The sequence below is a fragment of the Volvox carteri genome, assembly GCF_000143455.1.
Source record: "Volvox carteri f. nagariensis unplaced genomic scaffold VOLCAscaffold_21, whole genome shotgun sequence".
In the NCBI taxonomy this organism is placed as follows: domain Eukaryota; kingdom Viridiplantae; phylum Chlorophyta; class Chlorophyceae; order Chlamydomonadales; family Volvocaceae; genus Volvox; species Volvox carteri.
The window spans coordinates 803969-827558 of NW_003307564.1; the positions used below are offsets into that span (position 1 = coordinate 803969).

Consider the following 23590-nt stretch of genomic DNA (forward strand, 5'->3'; position numbering starts at 1 on the left):
CAGTCCAGCAAGACGTGCTTCTTATCTTCTCGATCAATGCCGCAGCAAGGGCATACCCGCACCTCCTTAGGCACATAACGCCGTCCCTTGCACGCGCTGTCGGCCGCCAACCCCCAACAGCAAAGCCCAAACTGCATAAGCTTACAATTCACTGAACGCGGGATAAATGTTGTGATATGCGGGAGCACCTCCTTCCTGCCCGTTTGCACAGCCGCCAGACCCATCCAATACTTTCGCGATGTGGATTCCCGGCTGCTTACCGTCTGACGGGTACACATCTAGCTGGACATCTAAGACGTTTATGCGTCCAACCGCATCACTCCGCCTCCTGAGCCTGTCCAAGACTTTAGCCAACATAAACGGGTCCCACACTTGACAACTGTACAACAGTATTGATCGTACCTGCGTTTCAAAACACCTCATCCTCACATCCGGGGCGAACAACTTTAGCTTATCCAAGTTTGGACTCAGCGTGAACATAGCTGCCCTAGCTGTGTCGTACAACTGCTCGCGGCAGTCACGAAACGGCCGTTTCTGGCCCATACACTAAGCCCAGACATCACACACTCTCCTTGGAATATGGAGTACACACTTTGAAAGTTAATTCCTATTGTGGAAACTGCGTGTTACCCGCTGCCATTGCTGTCATCCCTGGACGGCGGCGGCAACTATTTACAATACTGTGTGCTCTACTCCGATTTGTTTCGCACACATGCAGATCCGCATCGTGTGTATACCGCCGGAGATGTACTGCACGTCCGTTGATACAGCCACCGGTGACAGTGTGGGGCGTTGTACAGTCAGTGGGCTTTGCGTGGACCCCAAAAGCACTGGGGCTACCGGCAGCCGAAGCAGTACCAGCAGCAGCAGCAGTAGCGCTAGCAGGAGCAGCAGCAGTAGAAATAGTAGCACCAGTAGCATCGGTGGTCTATCGCTTGATGATATTCCTGATGCTGCTGTCACCGTCACGCCAACATCAGTCAACATCACCTTGCTAGGGCCACGATTTATAGAGATAGATCAGCATGGCTCTTTTGACAGGTGACTCATCACGTGGCATGCATGCTGACGTCAGCATGATATGTGTGTCGACACACCGTATCACGACCGCTTTTCCCTCATGCATCTGCACACTGCATCCAGTTGTTCTGGGGGCTAGTATTGTGACAAGCACACATGCAATTTACGCTGCAGCATACGATTGGTGGAGGGACACGGGATGGAGGTGGATGTTGCTATGATTGCATTCATACGCATTTACCTGCGTGGGATTTAGTGGGCAGGAGGGTGGGATCCTGATGGGTTGTGCTGCAAGAGCATCCGCAAGATGATCCTACTCAGAAGGTAAAGTTTTGAGATTTTATATAACCCTCAGACCTGTGGAAAATCTGCACGTAATTGCTTCTCGTGCTACTTGTGCTGGTGGCACTTCTACCTGGCTGGCCTGAGTATGCCACTAATAGGCCAAATGGGCATACGCAGGTGTACCTCCGTTGCGACCTTGACGTCAATATGCGACCAGGGAGCTGAGGCCACAGATCTACATGAGGGTAACTTGGACCGTAATGTTCTGGTGTGTGGACAGCCATTTAGGCCTGTGGCAGGTGATAAGCAGGTGCCAGTGATGTTGGCCTGTAGGATCAGGTATGTAGTACATTACGGGCATTACGGTGATGTGGGAAGAATAACGGGACGGGTAATAGCTCCAAATGCATCTAGTGTTTTCGTGCTGATGATTTAGGAGAGCCGTACAGTGGGAGAGCCGCAAATAGTAGGTAATAAAATGTATGCCAGTTTAGGAATTGTTTGCGACATGAAGTGGAGACATGTGCAACATCCTTCAAACATGACGGGAAAATAACCACTTAATTCATACCTTGTGTAGCTGGAAAGGTATTTGTTGGTACATGTACGACATTGCATTTTATTTTTGATCTCAGTAATGCATATAACTCATGTACCCCATGCTGCTTTCTGACATACGTAGTTGCTTGCGTTACCTTAAAACTGCTGAGTGCACGAAGGAGGCAGCAGCGTATAGGGTGCTGGGGCCCTGGCGCCAAGCCGAGGCATTACACTCAACACGAACCATATTCTAGTTAGCGAACGCAAGTACAATTATAATCCTTTATAATCCTGTAACCGCCCTTTCCTTCCTTGACGTTGCCTGAACCTTGACAGTCCGGATATGCCGGGCAACTTCAATCTTACCTACTCTGTTCGAAACTCCGCTGGCGTCTATGCATCAACTTGGCGTCAACTCACAATCAGACCTGTGTGTCCACCGGGAGAGCGGCTGTGTGATGATAGGGTGCGTGAACCGGAGTAAGGCAGGAACCATATTCTATATGCGTGCGCAGCTTGTTAGTCTTCACTTAAGACTAAGCGGCAATCCTTGTAGCGGTTTATTTAAGCTACCCGGCAAAGGGCAAAAGGATGTGTAGCACAGCATGTGCATGTATCAATCCTTCATAAGCATATGGTACCGTAAGCACGGATTAATCCTAGCTAGCATAGGGAAGTGTGCAAAACCTTTTTTGTGATTCATGTAGGAATTTGGACCTGCACCCCTTCTTTCCTTGTCGGCAAGCAGTTTCAAGGTGTACTAAGCTTACGCAGGTGTAATATGGTGTAATATGCTACACAGGCAGGATACTTGGGGCAGGATAGGAAGGTTCCACCCTACCTAGGTGCTGTGCACATGTCTCCAGTGTATTAGTACATGCATATCACAACCGTTGTGTTCCTAGCCTGCTAGCTCCTTCATCCATCGAAAGTTCATGCCCTGTGCAGATCACCTGCTCTCTGGACGGCGTTTGCGCTACAGACTTTCAGTTGCAGGTCAACCCATCCCAGCTTGGCAAGAATGGCACATCTGTCTCCACGTCGACGTCGTCCACTTCACGGTTTTCCTCCGTCCAGCTGGGCGCAGAAAGGGATGGTGGCTACGGGTTCACTTCCTCACTCATACCTTTACCAGATGACGGTGATACCACTAGCATTGACACCAACACTGAAACCCCGAACTTGGCCCCGGTCATCTCGCTCGTGACCTCAGACCTTCTACCGAAAAGGGTGAAGGTTAAGAGAGGCCTTGGGTACGTCTATAGGTGCTGCCTGCCTAAGCATTAGCAACGGAACCCGGGTTAGGAGTCCATGGGGAGCTTTTATTGCAGATAGGAATCTCGCCATTGCCGCTATTAAATTCGACTTCACTCGCACCAGCTAGGCGAGGTATTTCATACTCATCATAAGGTATTAGCTCTCTCCTAATACATAATGAACAATAGTCGTTCGGTGGCGCCGCCTTTATTACAGGTACACGTACTGCAATGGCATGGCGCCTGTCCCGGACGCCCTCTGCGAGCCCGGAGCAACTGCTACGGACCCGGATGGTGACATTGGTGGAACACCCCTTGACATCTCATCTTGGATTGTCGCCTGCCCGCCCCCTGCCTGCCTGAGTGGGAGCGGGTGCCCATCTGAGGTGTGAGGGATTTGGGGCTTCATAAGGCTGCTGCTGAATGGGTATGTTATTACTTTTGATAGGTCGTTCATGTTTCCTAATTCCTCCTCCAAGGAGGGAGTCCCTCCTCTGCCTCTAGACTACTAAGCTATCCAGGGCTGCAGTTCGTTCTGCCAAGCTTGCAACCTGCAACCTGATTGTCGTATCCCATTTCAGCTGACCTCCTTGCTTTTCTACTGCAGGTTCTCAACAACTACAGGCTGACACGCCGGGGCATTGGCGGTTGCGGCATCGACCCAATGGCGCCCGTCGGAACTGTCTATTCAGTTAGTAAGTGATTAGATTCGAAGGGTTACTGGAAGCGTGTAAGAAGGGTTCTGCTTCCTTGGTCTCCCTGAGTACTCTTGGCCTAGTGTTACATTGGTGCGAAGTAATTGGAGGCGGGAACTACTCGGATCGAATCCGGTTGCGAACATATTGCAGCAATAAATGCACACCAGGCACGATGCAGCATACTCTTTCCCCAAAGGTGGATGCCTGGGCGGGCGAGAAGTCTACCATGGCCAGTTGAGTAAAATTAAAGTCCTCCATCTCGGACGGGGACTGACGAAATGCCACATTATCCAACAAACTTACAATCCTTCGGGATCTCAAACAATCAAAATCCTACGGGATATGCCCGGGGGCGCCCGAGGACGTTCGTTCGAGGGGGGGAGGAATGTAAGAGGGATCAGCTCCCCTGGCATCTCCCTGAGTACTCTTTGCCTGGTGTTACAACTAGGTCATCAGGATGCTCTTCTGCGTATGCTCTGCTGAGGCTCAGACCTCTTAAACATTCTTGCTAAGATACATTCTTACAGATGGTTTGTACATAATCCCCGTTGTCATTAACCAAGTTGTCATTAATCAAGTGTAAGCAGTCACTAGCTGCTAATCCGTCCTTTCTTTGTAATAATTCCTACCTATTCCTGCCCTCATCACATGTATGTAGCCCTATGGGTGTGGGACGCCGACCGAGCCAATGCATCTGTAGTGCGGCATGTCGAGGTGAGCAATATGCGAGTATGAGTCACGTCGACTGGATGCCTCTTCAGGTATAATGTGTGAATACTTACAGCAAAGTTTTATGTATCATATTACGGTATATAGACAGGGTCATCATAGATCGGACCGAGTTTTATAAGTAGGTCTGAAAATTGAATCGGCACTCGCGAGGCTAGGAAACATAATCGGCCGGGCAGCAGCGTTATTACAAACACTGCTGTGCAAGCAAATAACGTTCCTAATTGTTTTTGTGACTGGGCCAGTAGGAGTACCGGATAATGATTATCTGGTAACCGGACGGGTCCTCGGCTCCGGTAACCCTCATCAGTAATCTGACATGAGGATACATTTTTCTCATATGTTGTGGATATGCCCGCAGAACGTGTGATACGTTATGTTAAGGTTAGGTACGGTGTCTGCCAGCCTATACAGGTGCACACACCATGTTGTTGAGTTGATGTGAGTGGCGACAGAGTCACTTGCCATATGCTAGCGTAAGGTTGCAGCGCTGCAACCTTGGATCCCTTGGCTTAGGGTGCTTAGGGGGACTAACAATATCTGTCGTACACCAACCGCCGGTCGTACACCGACCGTCGGTCGGTGTACGACATAGTCATAGTGCCAGAATCATTATCCTATCATTGTATCGTTACATACACGGTACTATGCATGGTACTATGCAGGTACTAGCAAGCAACTAACATTTTAAATTTGCAAATTTGCACCTACCGCCCCTCTCTGCTGCCTCCTGCTTTTACAGATTACGGATCCGTGCCCTGTTTCATACCAGTATGACTCAGCGCAATACTTGATGTGTAAGGATCTGTCGGGCAGGTGGGTGAACATGCTGCATCCCGTTGAGACATAGCAATTGGGATATGGAATTTCGATTCGTCCCGGTGCATCCTTAAAGCATACAGCAGTTCGGTCTTGCACCTCTCGATTTCCATGCTTCCTGCCAGCCACACTGCTGAAGCACACGCCCTCAGGTTAAATCTGTTGTCCTGCTCCGTCCGGCCCACATTTTGTCCTGTTCCATGTGCACCTATCGTCCTGTGGACAGGTACTACTGCTCACCAATTCCTTGCGATCAAGCCAACCGTTTGCGGGCACCATATAATGCACCACCCATCGTGGCCTTGGTCGCGGATGTGGCCTACATTGAGTACGGTGATGTTCCACCCTACTACATGGGGCCATGCAAGGCGCTCCCTACTGCTGCTGACACAGCCCCCTCATCCTGTGGCGCCTACGCACTGGCCAAGACGCTATATGCAGACGGTCGAGTGGAGATTGTTGACTTATCTCAGGACATCATGGTGACCAGTATAGATGACTGCGCTTATGAGAGAGTGTCGTTGACTGAGATGAGCCCGCCACCACCGGCGCTACAGTTTATGACAGCACAAGGCCTCCTCATAGATAGTCTGGCACCGCTCCAAGTACAAATAACAAACAGGACCAGATTGCCTGATTTGAGGACAAACCATTCCGAAGCTGCTGCTGCATCGGTTTGCAATCGGTGCCCTCTCGAGCTGCTACACCTGGGAGGAAAATGTCCACCTGGAACTTACCAATACGTGTAAGTAATAAATGACAGGCTCTTCAGGCCAATCTTGCTTCACACCTATGAACTGGCGTCGTACGACAGTCGCATGGTTCGTACGGTCGCACCTGATATAATTAATAAATGCCTTGTTATTTTCTCAACCGGACAAATCAAACAAGCGAGCCATGTCTGCCCTTTTCATCTCCCTAAGCTTACTACCGACCAGACGGCATTCCGCATGCTTCGTGGACATGTGCGCAGGTTTTCGGTAAAGTCACCAATTACTGACGCCTTAACCACAACGACGTTGACAGTACATGTGTACTTCCGGTCGTCCATCCGAGGCACCATCGTGCCCTTTCCACCGTACAGCAATGCTACCCGTGCCTACGAAGACATGGCTGCCATTAATGCAACAATAAGTGCCCTCATTACCACCGCCGAGGATTCCATACTTGATACCGTTGCCGCCAACGTATCGCGGGTGTACCGAGAGGCTATGTCCAATATATCATACAGCTTACAGCCCCTACCAATCGATGATTCTGACATCGTTGGACGGGTGGCATGGCTGGCGCCGGCAGCTCCCCCACAACATATAACGAACACAACATCCAACACAAAGTACACAGATTTATATATGGACGTTGAGGTTTTCGTTCATGAGCCGGCAGTCGTGCATGCTGGCCTGATTTTGGACTACAAAAGCTATGCAGCGCTGATGACATCAAGGGTCAGTGATTTCCTAATCGATGAGCTCAGCACCGCGTTTGATTATGACCTGGCAAAGCTCCCTAACGTCAACACCACCACCGGTAACAGTGACATCCTTACAAGGGACATTGCTGCAGCAGGTATAGACCATTCCGGCAGCAACAACAGCATGCTGAGCTTAGGCAAATCTGAGGGAGCTCCAGTTGGGGCCCGCCGCCGAGCTGGCTATAGCCGTCGCCAGGTGCAACAGATCTGGAAGGGAGCGAAGATTGCTGGTGTACATGTGCACGGGTACCGTGGGGCCCATGCAGCGGCTCCATTCGGTGCTTCACTGTATTCTGTGGTTTCAGACCTAGTAATGGAGCTTATGGGCAAACAGCAATCAGGCCCTGATGTGTTTCAGTCTTCCACATCCATGCAGCTGGAAACGCATCACCGCACAAGTGCCGTGGGGATAGATAATGACCCTGCACATGCTGCTACTGACCGGCAGAATGGCACAAGGGATAGCAGAGTTAGCAGCAGCAGTGCAGGTTTCAGCGGTGCTAAGGAAGCTCAGGAAGGCGCTGGCGATGTTACTGCTGCTGCTGCTGACGACTGGAATATTGGTGACTCCCCGGGAGACTTGGCTGTCATTGGGTCTCTGCCGGCTGAGCAGCTCCACACCAGGCGGATGCTCACACAGGAGGATAGTAATCCGCCGCTACCACCGGAGCAGCCCCTACCTCCAGACGCACCGCCAGAATTCCAAAAGCCACCGCTGCCGCCCATGGGAAACCTTAAGATCACATCCGCCACTAATGTGACTGGTGCAACAGTTCCCATCCCGGGGTCCCTTGCTGCCTTAATCCTTTCCCTGGAGGCATTGGTGGCTTCCTTAAAGGAGAAGGTCTGAGATGGGTTGGGGGGACAACGGTCGGGAATAGAAGCGAGTAAAGTTAGCGCAGGTTCGTGTGGGCGCCACAAACGAGCTTACAATTGACAGCGATACAGCAAATAGGTTTGATGCCCTTGCCGCTGCCGGCCTCGCCTCCAGTTTTACTGTGAGAGCCTGCAAACAATACAACACAATGACACCTTCAGCCGCTATCTAACATTCTTAAAATCCGAACATCCCCTCCAATAAACACCGGTGGAAGATTTTAGACATGTATGTATGTATGTATGTTACAGAGTGGTATAGCTTCACCAGCGGCCCCCTTAATCTATGCATGTATTTGTGTGGAAACGAAAGGAGCTCCAAGTGACAGCCAATGTGATGACACGCACCCTGCCGAACATCTACCTGGCCATGACAGGACGTGTGTGTCTCTAGCTACCGTCTGTATGTAAAACGTTTGATCATCTAAAGATCGTGCCGCCGAACAACACCAATCGCAGGCGTCGGTGGACGAGAACACCTTCAACCTGGTCCAGACCAACGCCAATATCAGCTTGAGTGATACGGCTCGAGTGTTTACAGCGGACGCACAAGACCACACAAGGATTTCTGCGTTTGCGGGACTTCTGGCAGACATGAAAACAGCATTGAACGTAGCTGTAAACGGGTGTGTATAAACTTGCGCATGTTGTCCGGCTGCATGTTGTCGGACAGTGGCCTTCTCATGCATCCACCGTTCGACCACATGACGGCAATCACCCTATCCGCCAGGGCTTGTTAATGCGAATGCCTTCTGTCCACGCTACATCGCTTGCGGCTCTGATATATTTTAATAATTGCCACCGCCTTCTCCATACAGGTCTCAGGTGGTCCTGAGCACAATGGATCAGCAACTGTCCGTAATGGCCGCCAAGCAGGAGGTTCAGCTGTACGAAACGACCGCAGAGCTAACTAGATTTCTAAAATGGACAGAGGCGCAGGCGGCACGTATAGTGTACGACACGATGGTCATAGAGGAGGCCACTGGATTATACCAATATGCATGGGTGACCTGCCCTGGTCTGTCGTACACCAAGCCCAGAGAAGTGACAGCGTGGGCATTCAGGTTGAACACATATAGTAAGGCTGGCGGTGTGTCAGGATCTTCAGCAGGAGCCGGCGCAGTACCGACCGTCCAAGTTAGCCCATTGGAGGAGGATATGCCCACGGTGTCCAATAATAACACCGCCAACCACCAGGTAAGCTCCATAATAACGTACAAAACAAGTCTTAGCTCCGAGCTAAGTGTATGAGTCCTACACTTGATTGGGTCCACTAATTAATTAGGCATTCAGATAAATATGCTGAGGAAAACGAGCCAAATACTGGAACCCTATAATAATGACTTGGCTGTGGGGAGGTTGCTGTATCGTGCTATGCGCAATGTTACAATTCATGCACGCGTGTGCGTGTGTTTCCCGTAAAGCCGCGATACGGAAACGTCGAAGTGGGTACACGAAAACCTTCATTGATGCGAGCTCCGTAGTCCAGCAAAGTGTAAGCCTTTTCCAGTAAATAAAAACTATTAGACATAGCTTGAATTTTAAGAGCATCTAGATGTTGAACAAGTGTGATATCAAGAGCCTGGATAAATGCCCAGCTCTGCACTGGAGTGGCATGAGTGGGTGATGGGCGACCAGAACTAACTATTAGATTATGCATGTAACTAAAGTCTATAAATCACACTCCGGTATAATCGACGGGGAACTCCTCATCTACGTAATATGCCGCAATCTCTAGAAGACCAACAGACGAAAGTCTCAACTAGATAGGCCTTAAAACTATTCTCCTAACCCGAAGGACAAAGCAAAGGGTCATGCTACCACAGCGCGCGCGATGCGACGGTGACAGGCGCAAAGAACCCTTGAAAAGCAGAAGGTTGACTCACCCGCGAACAAAGGGAAAATCGATGTTGGCGGAGCAGCAGCAGCAGCAGGAGTTAGTAGGGGTGTATGTTGTTGGAAGATGTGCGCATGTGAGAGCAGTTGCAAAAGCAGGGACACGTGCATGTGTGCATGTGTGTATATGTCTGTATGCGTGCCTATGTACATGTATGCGTGCATGTGTGTATGTAAATGATCTGAGCCACGATGCAAAAAGCGATGAGTGGTACACGAACAACTTTACCGAAGCAAGCTCGCTCCATAGTCCGGCTACATGTTGAAAAGACGTTGAACAGAAGAGTGATATCAAGGCATGTGCGTACATGTATGTGTGTATATGTACGTGTCGAGAATTGCTGACATTGTTACTTCGATTTTACTACCGTATTCGTGGTCTCGTTCTGCACGCGACAGCAGCACCTGGAGAGTGAAACGCAAGCAGCCTTCTCGGACCGGAGGCTATTTCGGTCATCACGGCTCGTGGGCGGGGTATTGCTCCATGCTGTTCGGCGACCGTTTGACGAGCATGGGCATTGCACCGACCCCAGGGCTGATTTTTCCAACCTCAACTTTGACTGCGTGCGGTAAGTGTGTCTGACAATGGTTAACATGGATATGATGAGAGCTAGCTGTGGGTCATCCTGCACTGCAGCTGCCTATTTGTGTACATATCGGGCCAAATCAAGCACCCCCTGGCATCCCCAGGGCGTCATTAAACTAAATACTTTAGAGCACAGAACGAAGCATTACCTCGGCGGGGGCGTCCAATGCCGCTGCACTAACCTACGTAAAACGGATGTTTTAACGCACTACAGAACAACACAACACTTAAATCTGTAACCCATCACCTTCCTGACGAAACCACCGCAGTCATTATATACCAGGAGAACGTGGAAATTCATCTTCTTTTCTTAAAGCTTTACTTGGCGGGGAGTCGGATTCCTTGGGCCCTTACGGCGTCGACCCTGTGTTCTTGAAAGGCTCATCCATGTACGACATTCAACTGGCCGATAAGGTCAGCCACTACTACAATACGACCAGTGGGTCAGCAGAGGTGTCACCTACAGGTGCACCCCACTTGTACTTCCATCGACCATTGCAGGTAAGCTTACAAACTAGCACAATAATGTGCATGCCTTACCTATAGGTAATAGCTATGTGCAATGCACAGAGGTAGCAACTCAAAACAGAAATGACAGCTCGTTGCAAACAGCTTTTTGCAGGTGGTCTCCTCATGTGACCAGGGTCAGGATTTGACTATGTAGGCGATTTGTCGTAGCTACCATACTGACGATGCGGAGTGGCAGCTACAGGTGCACCAAAAGCAATGCGTGGGTTCGTGGGTTCACAGCAGGGTTCGACACTGACCTTCCTGAAACTTGCGGGCTCCCCCGTACCTCCTAAATTTTCCTTACGGAGGGGCCCCCGTACCAGGCTCCTGTACCGGCCGAAAACTTTACGGGGCCCCCCGTAACCCCTGCAAAACCTTTACGGGGGCACTGTCCTTGGCTGAAACGCTGTGGAAAGTGACGCTTTGCATTTTTTTGCCCTGTAAATCGTTATTTTCGTTATTTTCTCGTGAACCATTACACTCGGGGACACGGCACACTCAGCGAAAGCCAAGCGCCTTGGCCGCCGCGGCCGCCCATCCCTTCTGCTCCTCTTTCTCGTCCTCCTCATCCTCATCATCATCAAAATCCTCATCCACGCACGACTCATCGGTATCTCGTTCTACGTCGGTCTCGTAGTCACTATCACTAAAAGCCTCATCGTCACTAGCGGGGTATGTTGCTTGTACCAGTAATTCAATCTCTGGGTCAGTCGCAACCTCCTCATTATCATCCTCTCCGTATGGATTCAAATTAATTTTGCTAACGTCAAAAAGGCTTATCATCTACTTTCTTTGTGGGAACAGGTTGGCTTGCAGGGTTTCCATCCTTTATATGGTCCGTCCTCTCCCCTACAGGGCCCCGTACGGCCTCTTATAAATCCTTAAAATCCTTACGGGAGCCACCGTAACCGGCCTTCGGCCGGTCCGGAGGCGATCCCGTACGGGGTGCTTCGCGCCCCAAAATCCTTACGGGAGCCACCGAAAAGTCCTACGGGCCCTGACGGGGATACCGAAAAAAGGCCAAAAACTTACGGGGTGTCGAACCCTGGTTCACAGCCCTTGCTTTTTACATTAGGTTAGGTACTACTGGTAAGGCACGACCACTGCCCCCGGGAGATCCCGGGATCGAGAACCATCAGGGTCGAAAATCCTTCCGATGGTGGAGGGTAAAGTGCCCCTAGCCGATGGACGGTGGTGATCTGGGATAAAGTGATCTTGCGAGCTGACCAGGAATGGAGTTGAGCCGCCGTCGATCTGGAAGATTCCGTTGGATGCCGGTGGTGGGTGCGGAACCTGAGCGATCCACTGAGAAGTTGACTAGGATGACTAGATGAGGGTGCCCCGAAATACCAAGGCAGGCAGGGTTTCGCAGGGTAGCTGCCACGGGTGAAGATATGGCCCCCTGTTCCACACATCATACTGTATGGCGCGCACATCATGTATAATTATTGTTCGCTAAAGCGCTTTGCGAGCACCTTGAAAGGCCTTTTCAGCGGCCAGCTACTACAGGTATAAAGTGGCAAGGTATGGGGTAGCAAGGTATGGGGTGCAAGCATACAACACAGGCGGCCCATAAAATAGCACAGGTCATAAAGGCTTACCATCATCCCCCTACTTACGTTTATCCTCTCCAAGGGTCTTCCGGATGGCTTCCCTGTGCTGCTGCCCAACTCATTGAGGGAGGAGCGGATGAGGGATGTGCTTACATATTTGAAGGTAAGCACAGGGAAAAGCAGTATTTGGTGGGAGGTAAAGATCATGGGTAACCGGCTGTTTCCCCAATCACGTCTATAAACTTTCGGGTCGTCGTCTATAGATAGGCCACCTATTCTTGGGCCTATCTATTATGCCGTGGCACGGTGCAGAGACCATTCTATACCATAAATCGACATAAGATCAAATTCTCGGTCCTGTCTATCTATTATGCGATGAACCTGTCTATAGCACATTAAACGATTTACGGACACAAGTGTTTACTAAACACTGGTGGAAGACAGCAGCAGCGATATCGATGGTGGCTGCGTATGTATGCTTCATGTGCATATAATATTAGGCACTAATCTCCTGATGCTGCCTTCCACCTGCTGCCGCACAGCGGCTTTTCTGTGCCATACTTGAACGCCATTTCTCATTTGCAGCTGGTCCCCAATCCCATGGCCGGTTTTCCCCCCTGCGCCGCCAGGATTCCAATTTCCTGGACCGCTTCACTCGTAGCCTGATCGCAGAGCTCCTGGTGTTCTCCTCTGAGTTGCGGGTGTTTGGTCACATGACCTTGCAATTCACGTGGTCTTATGATGGTGAGGCAGTTAGGGGGTTGCTTTCCTTAATGCATTGGTGAACGGAAATTATCATGCATCCGGACGCCCATTAGGTAGCTGGCATGTCAGTTGGAGTGGGTTGATATGACCGACTGATGACGCAATAGCCTCAGCACCTTTTCAATAGTACTACATGAGTCAACAAACACTCGCGGGAAAGAGGTCCTCCGAATCCGTAAAGTTAGTACACCCGATACGTAGATTGGGCACAAATCCGGAAATAGAAATACGCGGAATTGTAAACTAGTCACGCGTTTACTGGCGGAACTATAGAGGTGCGAGTTGTCATTTTACGGAAGGTCCTGATTCCCATTCACATTTTACGGACGTATGCCCTCACTTTACGAACTGTTCGAAATAATTTTAACTGTGCATAGAAAAATACATTATATAGCATAAAATATCGTATACCATAAAATAATTCGAATTTGCGTTGGGTGCACTACTCATTTAAGGCTTGTGCGCGCGCATACGGGGATGGCTGGAGTTCCAAGTAAACTCGACGGTTTCCGTTTGACGTTATGGGGCGCGCCCACCAACGACTATGACTATCTACCACGACTATCTACTCATCTTATGAGAACGCTTAAACTACATATAGCAACTGTCCATGCACTGAGCGAATTATGTTCCATACTACCTATTTCCACACCAGGCAGGGTACACATGAACTACAGTATCTCAGGACTACCAGCTCTCACCTATCTACAGGCTAACCCTAACTCCAACTCCTCTGGCTCAAGCTCGCTCAGCAGCTGGTCGTTGGTGGTGTCTAAGGAGCTTATGGGCCTATGGCTCCTATCATCCTTGTTTGCGATGATAGTAGCAGTGCAGGCGCTCAATGTGCTGCGGAGAGCCTTCACCAGAGACCTCGCCAAGTCGCAGGTAACTATCCGAGTGGGCCACTTGATGCATGTGTAACACGTGTTATGTGACACATGTGACATGGATGCATGTGTGACATCCGCCATGCTGGACGCATTTGGCGGTACCAGAGGCTGACCGCGCGGTCAAGGAACGGAATTGACAACCATAGCCGTTTGATAGTGGATTCGTTTGAGTGGCCTGTGTGCCCAAAACGTTCGCAAGCCGTTAGTGCACAGCTGCAGGGAGCTCGTTTTCAGCTTTAAGAACGCTGACATAAACCCTGTTTGTTAGTGCATTGACTAGTATGTTCTTCCGGTCATGAAATATCTCTGGAGAGAAGTCGATGCCAGCTCGCTTCTGGCACCAAGCACAGAACCTGACTTGCATTTTTAGATATCCAAGGCGTGCGTGATTTTGAGCGAGCCGTGCAAGACACGGAGAGAACTATGTCATAGCGGTAGCGGCCTAGGTGCGCCTGCTGGCAGTTATGGCAGCAGATCGCGACGGTGTATCAGGCTTGCACCTTTTGCCCACCCTGCAACTGCCATGTAAGCAGATGTGGACTCTCCTTGCCAACCTACTTGTGGATATGGCTGTGGCAGGACTGCTGCTGGCATCATCGGCTATGTGCTCCTGGTATGTGCATATTGTAAGGAAAAAGGAAAAATAAAACATACTGAGTCAACTGAGGCACGCTCATATTGAGCGCATTTGTTGGACTATCTGCTACGACATTTTAGACTGAGGTTTCGTTATGTGTTGTATGTAACAGCTCCTCACTGCTGAAAGCATGTGCCATACACGCCACAGGTACATGATTTCATACGCGTCTGCATTTTCTGCTCGTCAGCACTACCAGGTCTACGATGGCATCCATACAGCACGAGCAAGGTGGCTACTGCCACGCAAGGTCGATCCGTGGGACATCCCGGCAAACTCCACCCAGGCTGAAGTGCTGCAGGTATGCAGGCGGAGCAGTAGGCATGCAGCAGCTAACCTGCAGCAGTGGGGGCTGAGACTTCAGCGGCATGCACTGCAGGGGTGACACATATGGACGCCAACACGGGCTATCCTGCTGCCTGCGTCATCTCTGCCTGCATGTGTCGGCAAAATGAATTTGTACCAGTCGAAACCTCCATTTGCTATACTTGACAAATAGGCCTGCAGTGACCTTCGGGCTGGCTGAGCTTGGAACGTGCTGGCACCCTATTTGTTAACCAGTTTCCCTTTTATTATGTCCTGTATCTTTCTGATATCCTACCCTGCAGTCCGAATTGTTGGCCATCAACATTACTGATAGCCCCTCGGCGGGCAGCCCAGGCCGTTACCTGCTGCCTGACCATCCAATCAATGATTTGGACGAACTGGCGGGCGTGCTGGCCACGATGCGCGGCATGGAACACATGTGGACAACGTACGGCATCATGCAATCAGTTACACTGGTGCTACTGATTGGAAGGTGTGTGATTATTCTACTGATGAATTATACGTATTTGCTAATCAGGTATTCGCCAATGTTGCCAAGCGAACTTAGGGTTTTAGGGTTTATGGGCATGGGACAAGGGATGAAGCATGCACATGAAGTATATATAGTTACAAGCAGCCATTTGTGCATGCATATATGCTACAGTAGTACTAGTAGTACACTAGTGATGACTAAGTCGAGGCTCAACCATGGTGCAACTACATCGTCTGCTCTTCTGCTCTATCTGCGGGCATCTGTAGCTTTACACAAATTTGCACAGAATTGCAATTACCACGCTCTGCTGCTGCAGCTGCTGCATGCCTACGTAGGCATATGCGCCTACACCAATCATCAATGTCTTTTTCCTCCATGTCGTCTCCCCCTTCACACATTGCCGACCTGTAGGCTGCTGTCCACGTTGGCCTTCCAAGACCGTATGGGGTCACTGGTGCGGGCCCTGTATCACATTGTGCCTCCCTTGGTACACTTGGTGAGGACTTTCATCCAGTAGCTATTGTTAGGCAGTTAATCGGAGGACAACAAAGCTTAGCTTTAAGGTGCACGCATTCAAGTAGTAGGCAAGACTCGAAGCCCACACCCTGAGAGGCGGCACTGGGCACCACAACTATACTGTGCGACTACAAAAGACCTGCCAAGCCCTTAAATGCTCTCCTATCTCCGTGTCTTATCTTACTTGGCACCTCGACTTATCCAGTTGCCATGTACAAACATTCCCTTCAGGCCATTCCACAATGCTTACACCCTTCCACCTCTCTCATCGCCCTTACCGCACCGGCTGCAGATGGTTCTGCTTGTCTTGATTTCCGCCATGCTCGGTGCTATGGCCCTTGTAGTTCTGGGGACCTACGTGGGAAAGGTTTCCACTCTCTCCGGTAAGGAAATCTGAGCACAGTAATGCTACTGCAGAGGGCGAACATCGCAGCCCAGCGAGGGCAATGGGGTAGGGGTAGGGTCAAGTATTGAAAATTGACATGACGGGTACGAAAGGCTTCGGGAACGGAAGTGGTTGAGATGTTATGTGCAGGTAAGGGCAGGAACGATACAATTCTATTATTGCAGACCTTTAAAGATACTTTAGTAAGCCAGAGCCTACGCGAAGTTTTATAACTATTTGTTTGTTAGGAAATTTAAGCCCTTTATTACTATTGAGGATACTTATTTTGCTGCTAAAAATTTAGATCTTTATTTTTCTCTGGAGAGTCATTGTTTACGTAAGGGACTGTAGATAGTACGGCACACACTGTCAGTAAAATGTTCCATCACGTATAGGCGACGCTCTCGTATAATAGGTAGGGATAATAGGTTGGTGGTCGAAATTTTTTACTGACGCATATCGTCTACGAATACACGCGAAATATGGCGCTCTTATGAAGCCTTTTCAGCGGCCAGCTACGGACTACAGGGACATCGCAAGATCTGCAAGTGCTGCCCCAACGACTTTTGATCCTTTGAAATTTAGAAGCCCTAATATCACTAGTAAATATCAAGGAGTTGACAGTAGTGCGATCTACGCTAATTACGGCGGCCAGCATGCTGCGCAGCTTGTTTCCGCACAACACAACACACGCAAGCTTTCTGTCATGTATGTATATGAAACGATTAGCATGTGGCATGTGTTGAGGCAGCCATCCATTGCGTAGATAGATGCATGTAGGATTGCTTGCAGCTTATCATGCAAATAAATCCCCATCCTCCATGTCAGCGAACTGTCTGCATCATGCCTACGCCTCACTTGCACCTGTAGTAGCTGAAGATAGGTACGGTACACACATTTTCTATAAATACGCGCTTCAGATCAGCTGATAAGGTGCTCCACGAGCATCTTCAGAGGCTTTTCAGCACCCAACATTTACGTGGTCCATGCAGGTGCCATCGAAAGCACCTTGGGGTTGCTTGTGGGTGAAGGTGTGCTGCAGTCATTCAATGTGCTGCTACCTGCGAACACCGAGTTCAACGGAGGCCAGGTGTGTGAAGTGTGCACACAGCCCGTGTAGTAGTGGGCTTGTCGAGGTGTATGCGGCTGCTTGAAGGCGGAAGGCGGAAGGCGGAAGGTGGAAGGAAATGAGGAAGCAAAGCTGGTAGTTCGTCGAAGTCTGGGTTGAAGTTGCGTGTTTAATTGCTCTGAGTGTGGGATGCATTGGCTCCCTCATCACTACTGCGTTGAGAGTGGCATCCACTCGCCATGCACTACTCCAAACTCGCCCACGCGCTTGCTGTGTCCTGCCTGTTTGATTTTGAGGTGGACCAAGTGGGTCAACCTCAAAATCCTCCGACCAGCATATTACTTATTCACATACGTAAACTCACTCACATAATCCTCCCACCATCTTGACTCATTCGATCGTGCAGCACTTGGCTGCCAGCATGGTACTGTTGTCCCAGGTTTTCCTGCTAACCTTTATGCTCATCAAGTTCTTCTTCTCGGTCATTGTGTTCACGTGAGTCGTTTCGGAGACCACATGGGGTGGTAGATGGATAGTCACGCCGTCTCGGGTCGCCCCGGACTACCAAGCATGCCTTGTTTAGTCACGCTCATGTGAATTCCGTATAAAACTTCACATCATAACACGCACGCAGTACACCACGCTTCTGCTTACGATTAACTATGTAGTAGGACAGTAAACATAGGATGCACCTTAACTGTTACCACCACCAGTATACAGTGGCTGCAAAGCCATGTGATGTCGCCGCCCCTCAAGCTGTACATGGATACATGACGCACTTGGATTCCCTGGATAGCCACTCCTTGCTCTGTCGCCCCATTTCGTGTGCGTATGCAGATTCCGCACGGTTAAAACGACCAGGAGATTCACTCACGGAGCCACCATGTGGGAGGTATGGCTGAGCGAGAGGAGTTGGGAAAGAAAGGGAATATCTTGAGAGCATAGACCAGGCAAATTGTGTGGTATCTGGTTGCTGAAGAGGCCTCGAAAGATGCTAGCGCTGATGGAGCACCTTCGCGCGTAGTTGTAGATGTGTGATGATATGTGTGCCGTACTATGTACAGCTACTACAGATTGGGAGGTGGGGATGCAGTTTTCGGGCCAGGATAGGGGTCAAGGTATTTGTGCACGGCGATTTGTTTAGGCATTCCAGAAGCAGCAGCGTTGATGTATCTGAGGGAGATATGCACAGGCGGCTTTGATGTGCAACATTTATTGAGCAGCAGCGATTGTGCTCATCCGAAGAGCTCCTGGCACTGCCTCCGGGACGTATATCTTGTCAATATGCTTCCCAACCTGCCACCTCCAGTGCTAAGGGTATTCTTGTTACCATGGGCCTCCTATGTACGAATATGTGCATCTGTCTGCCCCGCCATCCTACTCTATTTTCCTACCCTCCACGACAGGATTTCCAGCTGGTCCTCAACCCAGAGTTGTCCGCCACCACACAGAGCTGGGCCCACAAAGTGAAGTGCGTTATACTGAAGCTCAGATGCAAACCACCACCGGAGACACCCGATCCACCATTCACAAACCGAAAAATTAATCAAGTTGTACGGCTGGGCGCTTTAGTGGGGACGGATGTCCGGCCTAAGGAGAAGCACAAGGTCCGTGCCATCCTGCTGCAGGAGAGAATCCCTGTTGCAGAGGACATGGCTGCAGCCTTGACTGCCACAGCTGCTGCTGACTCCAATCCAGGAGCGAAGCGTAACATCCAGGTCCAAATCCTAACTCTCCAAGCACTGCAAGCACTGCTACGGGCATGTGCGAACCAGCGGCATAAGCACTGGCGGCTGCAGCAGCATCAGGATGAGGACTTACGCGAGCTGGGGCTTATGGGAGTGACGCCAACCGCTCCCAGCATGTGGCCCCCGGCTCGTTGGACATCGTGCAAATTTGGCTTGTCATCTTCAAATCTGCGCAATTGCGCGGCCCGCATTCTCCGCCTTGCACCGGCAGATACCAACAAACGCGTCATGAGGCACAACGAAGCATTCCGCCGACGATCTATATCTTACCTGTCTCCGCCATCCCCTCAAGTTGTACAGGAACAGCGACCACAGAGGCTGTCAGAGGACGACGTGGCGCCGCATTCACGGCCACATGCCTTGTCCGCATTGTTACCTCTGACGGGATCCACCGTTTCATCTAACAACCCCATGTATACTGCTACGGAATCCCTGGCGGCATCTGTAGCTGAGCGGCTCATGCTGCAGCAAGGGCAAACTTTCCACACATCCCCTGAGCCAACCGATGGTAAGCTACAACATACATCAATCACACGGAACGGTTACTGCATAATGCCATGCATTTCTCAGTGCAGGTGCACTTCAGTGTGACGCATGTACCTGTTCGAACATTACTTCAGACCAGAGAACTGCAGTTTAAGGGTTGGGGTAATTGGTGGTACCTTAGATGGATTGAATCGGTTCATGGCCTGCTGAAGTAGGCCCTTACGACACGCAACCTTCCAGTTAAGAACGTTAATAACTAATTACTTCTAATTTTAACCTTCTCTGTCATTACACCGTCGTGCATGTGTGCTTACAGGGCCCATTAAGAGGCGATCTACATTATGTGGGAAGCATGGGGTGTTGAGGCAGCAAGATGCTGAGTCCGTGCTTGAGTACAAGCCTCCCCCAATGCAAAGCTCATACCCGGGGGGCAGCAAGGGCATGAGCCGGCTGAAATTCAGAAGTGGACTGGACAGTGGCAGCGATGGCGGCGAGCCCCTGCATACCAGTGACCTCTCCAATATCAGAAATGAGGTTGAATCGAATCGGGATGGAACCCGTGAAGGCGCAGAAACGACGCGCCTTCTTGCCCTTTTCGGAGCACTGAATGAGTTTACAAATTCAATGCAGAAGTGGCAGGTAGTAATAATTTTGCGCGAATCAAATGTTGACAGACAGGAACAGGCGAAGTTCATGTACTGCTGGGTAGAGACCACTTCGTTCAATTTTAAGGAATGTGTACGGGAAGATATCAGTACGTCACTAGGACATGATTTACGTCCACTGTCAGTACCTCCACTGTCTCCCCACCACATTCCACATGTGGCTAACCTACCTGCCACTTAGCTAATGATGAAGGGGCTCCAAGCCGCATGCATGTTTGCCTGCCTGCCTGTCTGCTGCATTCAGGCGGGGGTGCAACGCTGGCAGCTCAAGATTGTTAAGCAGCAAGACGCCATGAGAATGCAGGTACACTGCCAGCAGTACCACTAATGCCTACCTATTCATGGTCCTTGAGAATATAAAATGTGTATCCGTATACATGTACATACACTCGCAACGTCAATGTTAAGTTTAAACTCTCCATATTTTCCCGTGATCATGTATGCGTCCGTGTATGGTTACAGACCCTATTAAGACATACATGTATGTGTGTGTGTTACATGGTTTGGAGGTGCGTGACCCCACACCTGTAGAACTACCCATACAAGCAGAGGCATATTCTTTTTTATTCTGTGCATCCATATACTATATGTCATACATATTGTCAGTAAACATTTTGATCACCTACACGTGACACCCTCGTGTAATAAATAGGTAGGGACCGTCCCTATCTATACCAGGGTGTCGCCTACAGGTGAGCAAAATTGTACTGACTACGTCTGACATGTAGTATATGCATGCACAGAGTGATTTTATTGCCTTATCATGACAACTATCATGCAACTTGACCCTGTCCCATTCCTCCCTCCTTGACCACACACATCACTGCCGCCAGAACTCTGCAATAATTTCTTCACTCAAGGGAAGAACAAACCTAAACTTGCCAGTCAAGCTGTCTATCACGCCACGAATAACTTATATCCAAGCCAATCCACTTGCCGGACCAACGGACTCGATCAGCATGCAAGGGGAAGCAATGTTACAAAGGACTGACTCTATGAAGGATTCAGAAGGCATGAGATTGGCCTCTGCTACTGCTGCAGCAATCACAGCCGTTGCTACAACGCTAAATGCCACTGGCCGAACTGATAGCAGCATCAGGGGCTCATCAAAGAGGCATCTGAGCCGGGAAAGTGGCAGGAATGGGCTGGGCGACGGCCAGCCTTACAGCAGCGGTAACACGGATGTCCACCAGCCATATTGCTCACCGGATGGAAACCGCGTGGGCTCAGATGGAAACCGCGTGGGCTCTGCATATCCCAATGGGCAATACACTGCAGCCGACGCAAACAGCAACCAGCAGGGAAATACTAAGGAAGATAGTATCCTGGTGGATGGCAACAGAAACCCCTCCGTGCAACAGGTGCATCACGATGAGCGATTGCGGCGCAATGAGACTCTCCAGAGGATGCGTGTGCCTGCAGTGGCATCAGGTTCAGGTCGGCTTTCCAGGAAATCGCTGGCATGGTCAGCCAAACCACAACATAACTGTGAATCGGCTGTTGCACAGCCAGTAGGTATCACCAGAGGAGCCAGCAGCAAGTCCGACACAGCCGTCATGGACACCAGGGCTAGCTTAAATGGAGGAGGTGCCACCACAGTGGCCAGCAACGCAGATGCTGGAGCTTTAGGTGGTGACCACCGCGCTTTGGCACCATTGGGACCTGCACTCTCACTAGATAGGGCCGCCTATGCCGACCTGGAGCCATTAGTGAATCCTTTTGCTCGAAAGAATCCCCCAACCTTTGTGGGACCACCAGCAGGCAGCAGAGGTGCTGAAGACAAAGCTGCTGATGCCTTGGCGGATGGACGAAGACAAAGACCCGGGAGACAGTCCTTAGAGTTGTTAGTGGAGCCTGCATCTCTCCAGTCATCATCATCGCCGCACGATACTGTTTTGCCACCCCCTCCACTGCAATCAATCCAGCATGAGCTGTCACTGCAGCAGCAGTTCTCACTTCAGCTGGCGCCATCTCCCCAGCAGCAATCATCCATGCAGCATAAACACGTGTTGCAGAAACAGTCAATGCAGAAACAGCAGCGACTACAGGAGATGCCAGAACCGGGACTTGCAAAGTCATTGCAGCATGAGCCAGTCGCTGCAGCTATTGACACTGCAAGCCCAAAGCCACACATATTTGCTGTGGAGTTGCCTATGGAAAGGGATGAGCTCGGTAGCAACAATGGCGACGTTGGCGGTGGGAGCACATCAGCCCAACAGAAACCGCCCTGCCTGGCTTCACGTGTTCTTGACAAGACGGATTTCTCCATGGCAACTGGTGGAGGGCTACCCGGACCTACCATGGCCCAAGGTAACAGTGGAACAGCACACCCAGATCCTATTGATGAAGTTCCAAAGCCACGAATTTTCCTGCAAGACTTCTCGGTCGGGACTAGGAGCGGATGGGTTGGGAAAGATGACGATGTCACTACACCACGGTGCAAAGAGCCCTCTGATGCACCCCAACATGCAGAAATGCAGAACCTATCCGTTTCAGTTGAACGAGTGGCCAGCGGAATTTCCACAATCGAGGGCAACACTGATAATGATGGAGCATACAGTGAGCGCAGCGGCCGTGATAGCATTACATCTGGCTGTGACAATGTGGGGTCAGCATCATCTCCTCATTCACCGTGGTGGTCCAGAGCGGCCCGGTCTTTGTTTGGTGCAAAGGCTATGGGTATTCCACAGGCCAGCCCTAGCGAGTCACGGCTAGACATGCCAACGCCACGGTTGTTAACGATGGATGCTGATAGTGTGAACAGTACTTCTGCAAATGCATCTAATGATGCAGATCCTCGTGCCGCTGAAGTGCGTCCTGGCTACCGAATGGCCTGGACAGGTCAGCATGTGAATCAGCCACAGGTTCATCATCAGCAGCTGCAACTGCAACCACAGCTTCAGCAGAAAGAAATACAGCCGCCGGTGCCACCAATTACCAAGCCACTGCAGCCTGTACAGCCGTTTGCACCACAGGAGCCTTCCTTGCAGAGGACGCAGCAGGTGGTGCGACAGCCGCTCTTACAGCCGGTGCAGCAACCTAATGAACAAGGAGTATTATTGCAGCCTGGGCAGCCTCTAGGCCAACCGTCCTTGCTGCAGCCTTTGCCGCTGATTGTAGAGCAGCCACCATTGATGCAGCCAGTATCACAGTTTGTGCAAGAATCACCGATGCAACTGCTGCAGCAGTCTCTGCAGCAACATCATGAACAGCCGCACCTGCAGCAGGCCCATCGGCAGCAGGTAGAGCAATCACCGCAAATCCCGCCGGAGAAGCAGGTCATGTGGGATGCGGACCTGCTTCCTGGCACCAAGTACCGCACGCTAAGCGCTAAAACAGGTCACCGCTTTGCCAGCTAAGAGTGTGGGACTTCCAAGAGTCCATCGCTTGG

At 50.5% G+C, this 23590-nt stretch overlaps 1 protein-coding gene across 1 annotated transcript; it reads left to right on the forward strand.

Annotated features, from left to right (window-relative positions):
• Positions 1 to 1450: 1450 nt before the first annotated feature.
• On the forward strand, positions 1451 to 23558 carry VOLCADRAFT_91478 (uncharacterized protein; the record flags this gene model as incomplete). Its single annotated transcript, XM_002950914.1, has 28 exons — positions 1451 to 1644; positions 2182 to 2311; positions 2923 to 3098; positions 3319 to 3487; positions 3709 to 3796; positions 4458 to 4513; positions 5271 to 5344; positions 5574 to 6092; positions 6321 to 7662; positions 8154 to 8320; positions 8513 to 8891; positions 9990 to 10159; positions 10446 to 10677; positions 12322 to 12402; positions 12869 to 12983; positions 13660 to 13889; positions 14428 to 14507; positions 14682 to 14832; positions 15140 to 15330; positions 15742 to 15826; positions 16139 to 16229; positions 17224 to 17321; positions 17707 to 17795; positions 18138 to 18192; positions 18929 to 19556; positions 19851 to 20173; positions 20444 to 20503; positions 21033 to 23558. 28 exons carry the CDS (start codon positions 1451 to 1453, stop codon positions 23556 to 23558), a joined length of 8499 nt encoding a protein of 2832 aa, XP_002950960.1.
• Positions 23559 to 23590: the final 32 nt, after the last annotated feature.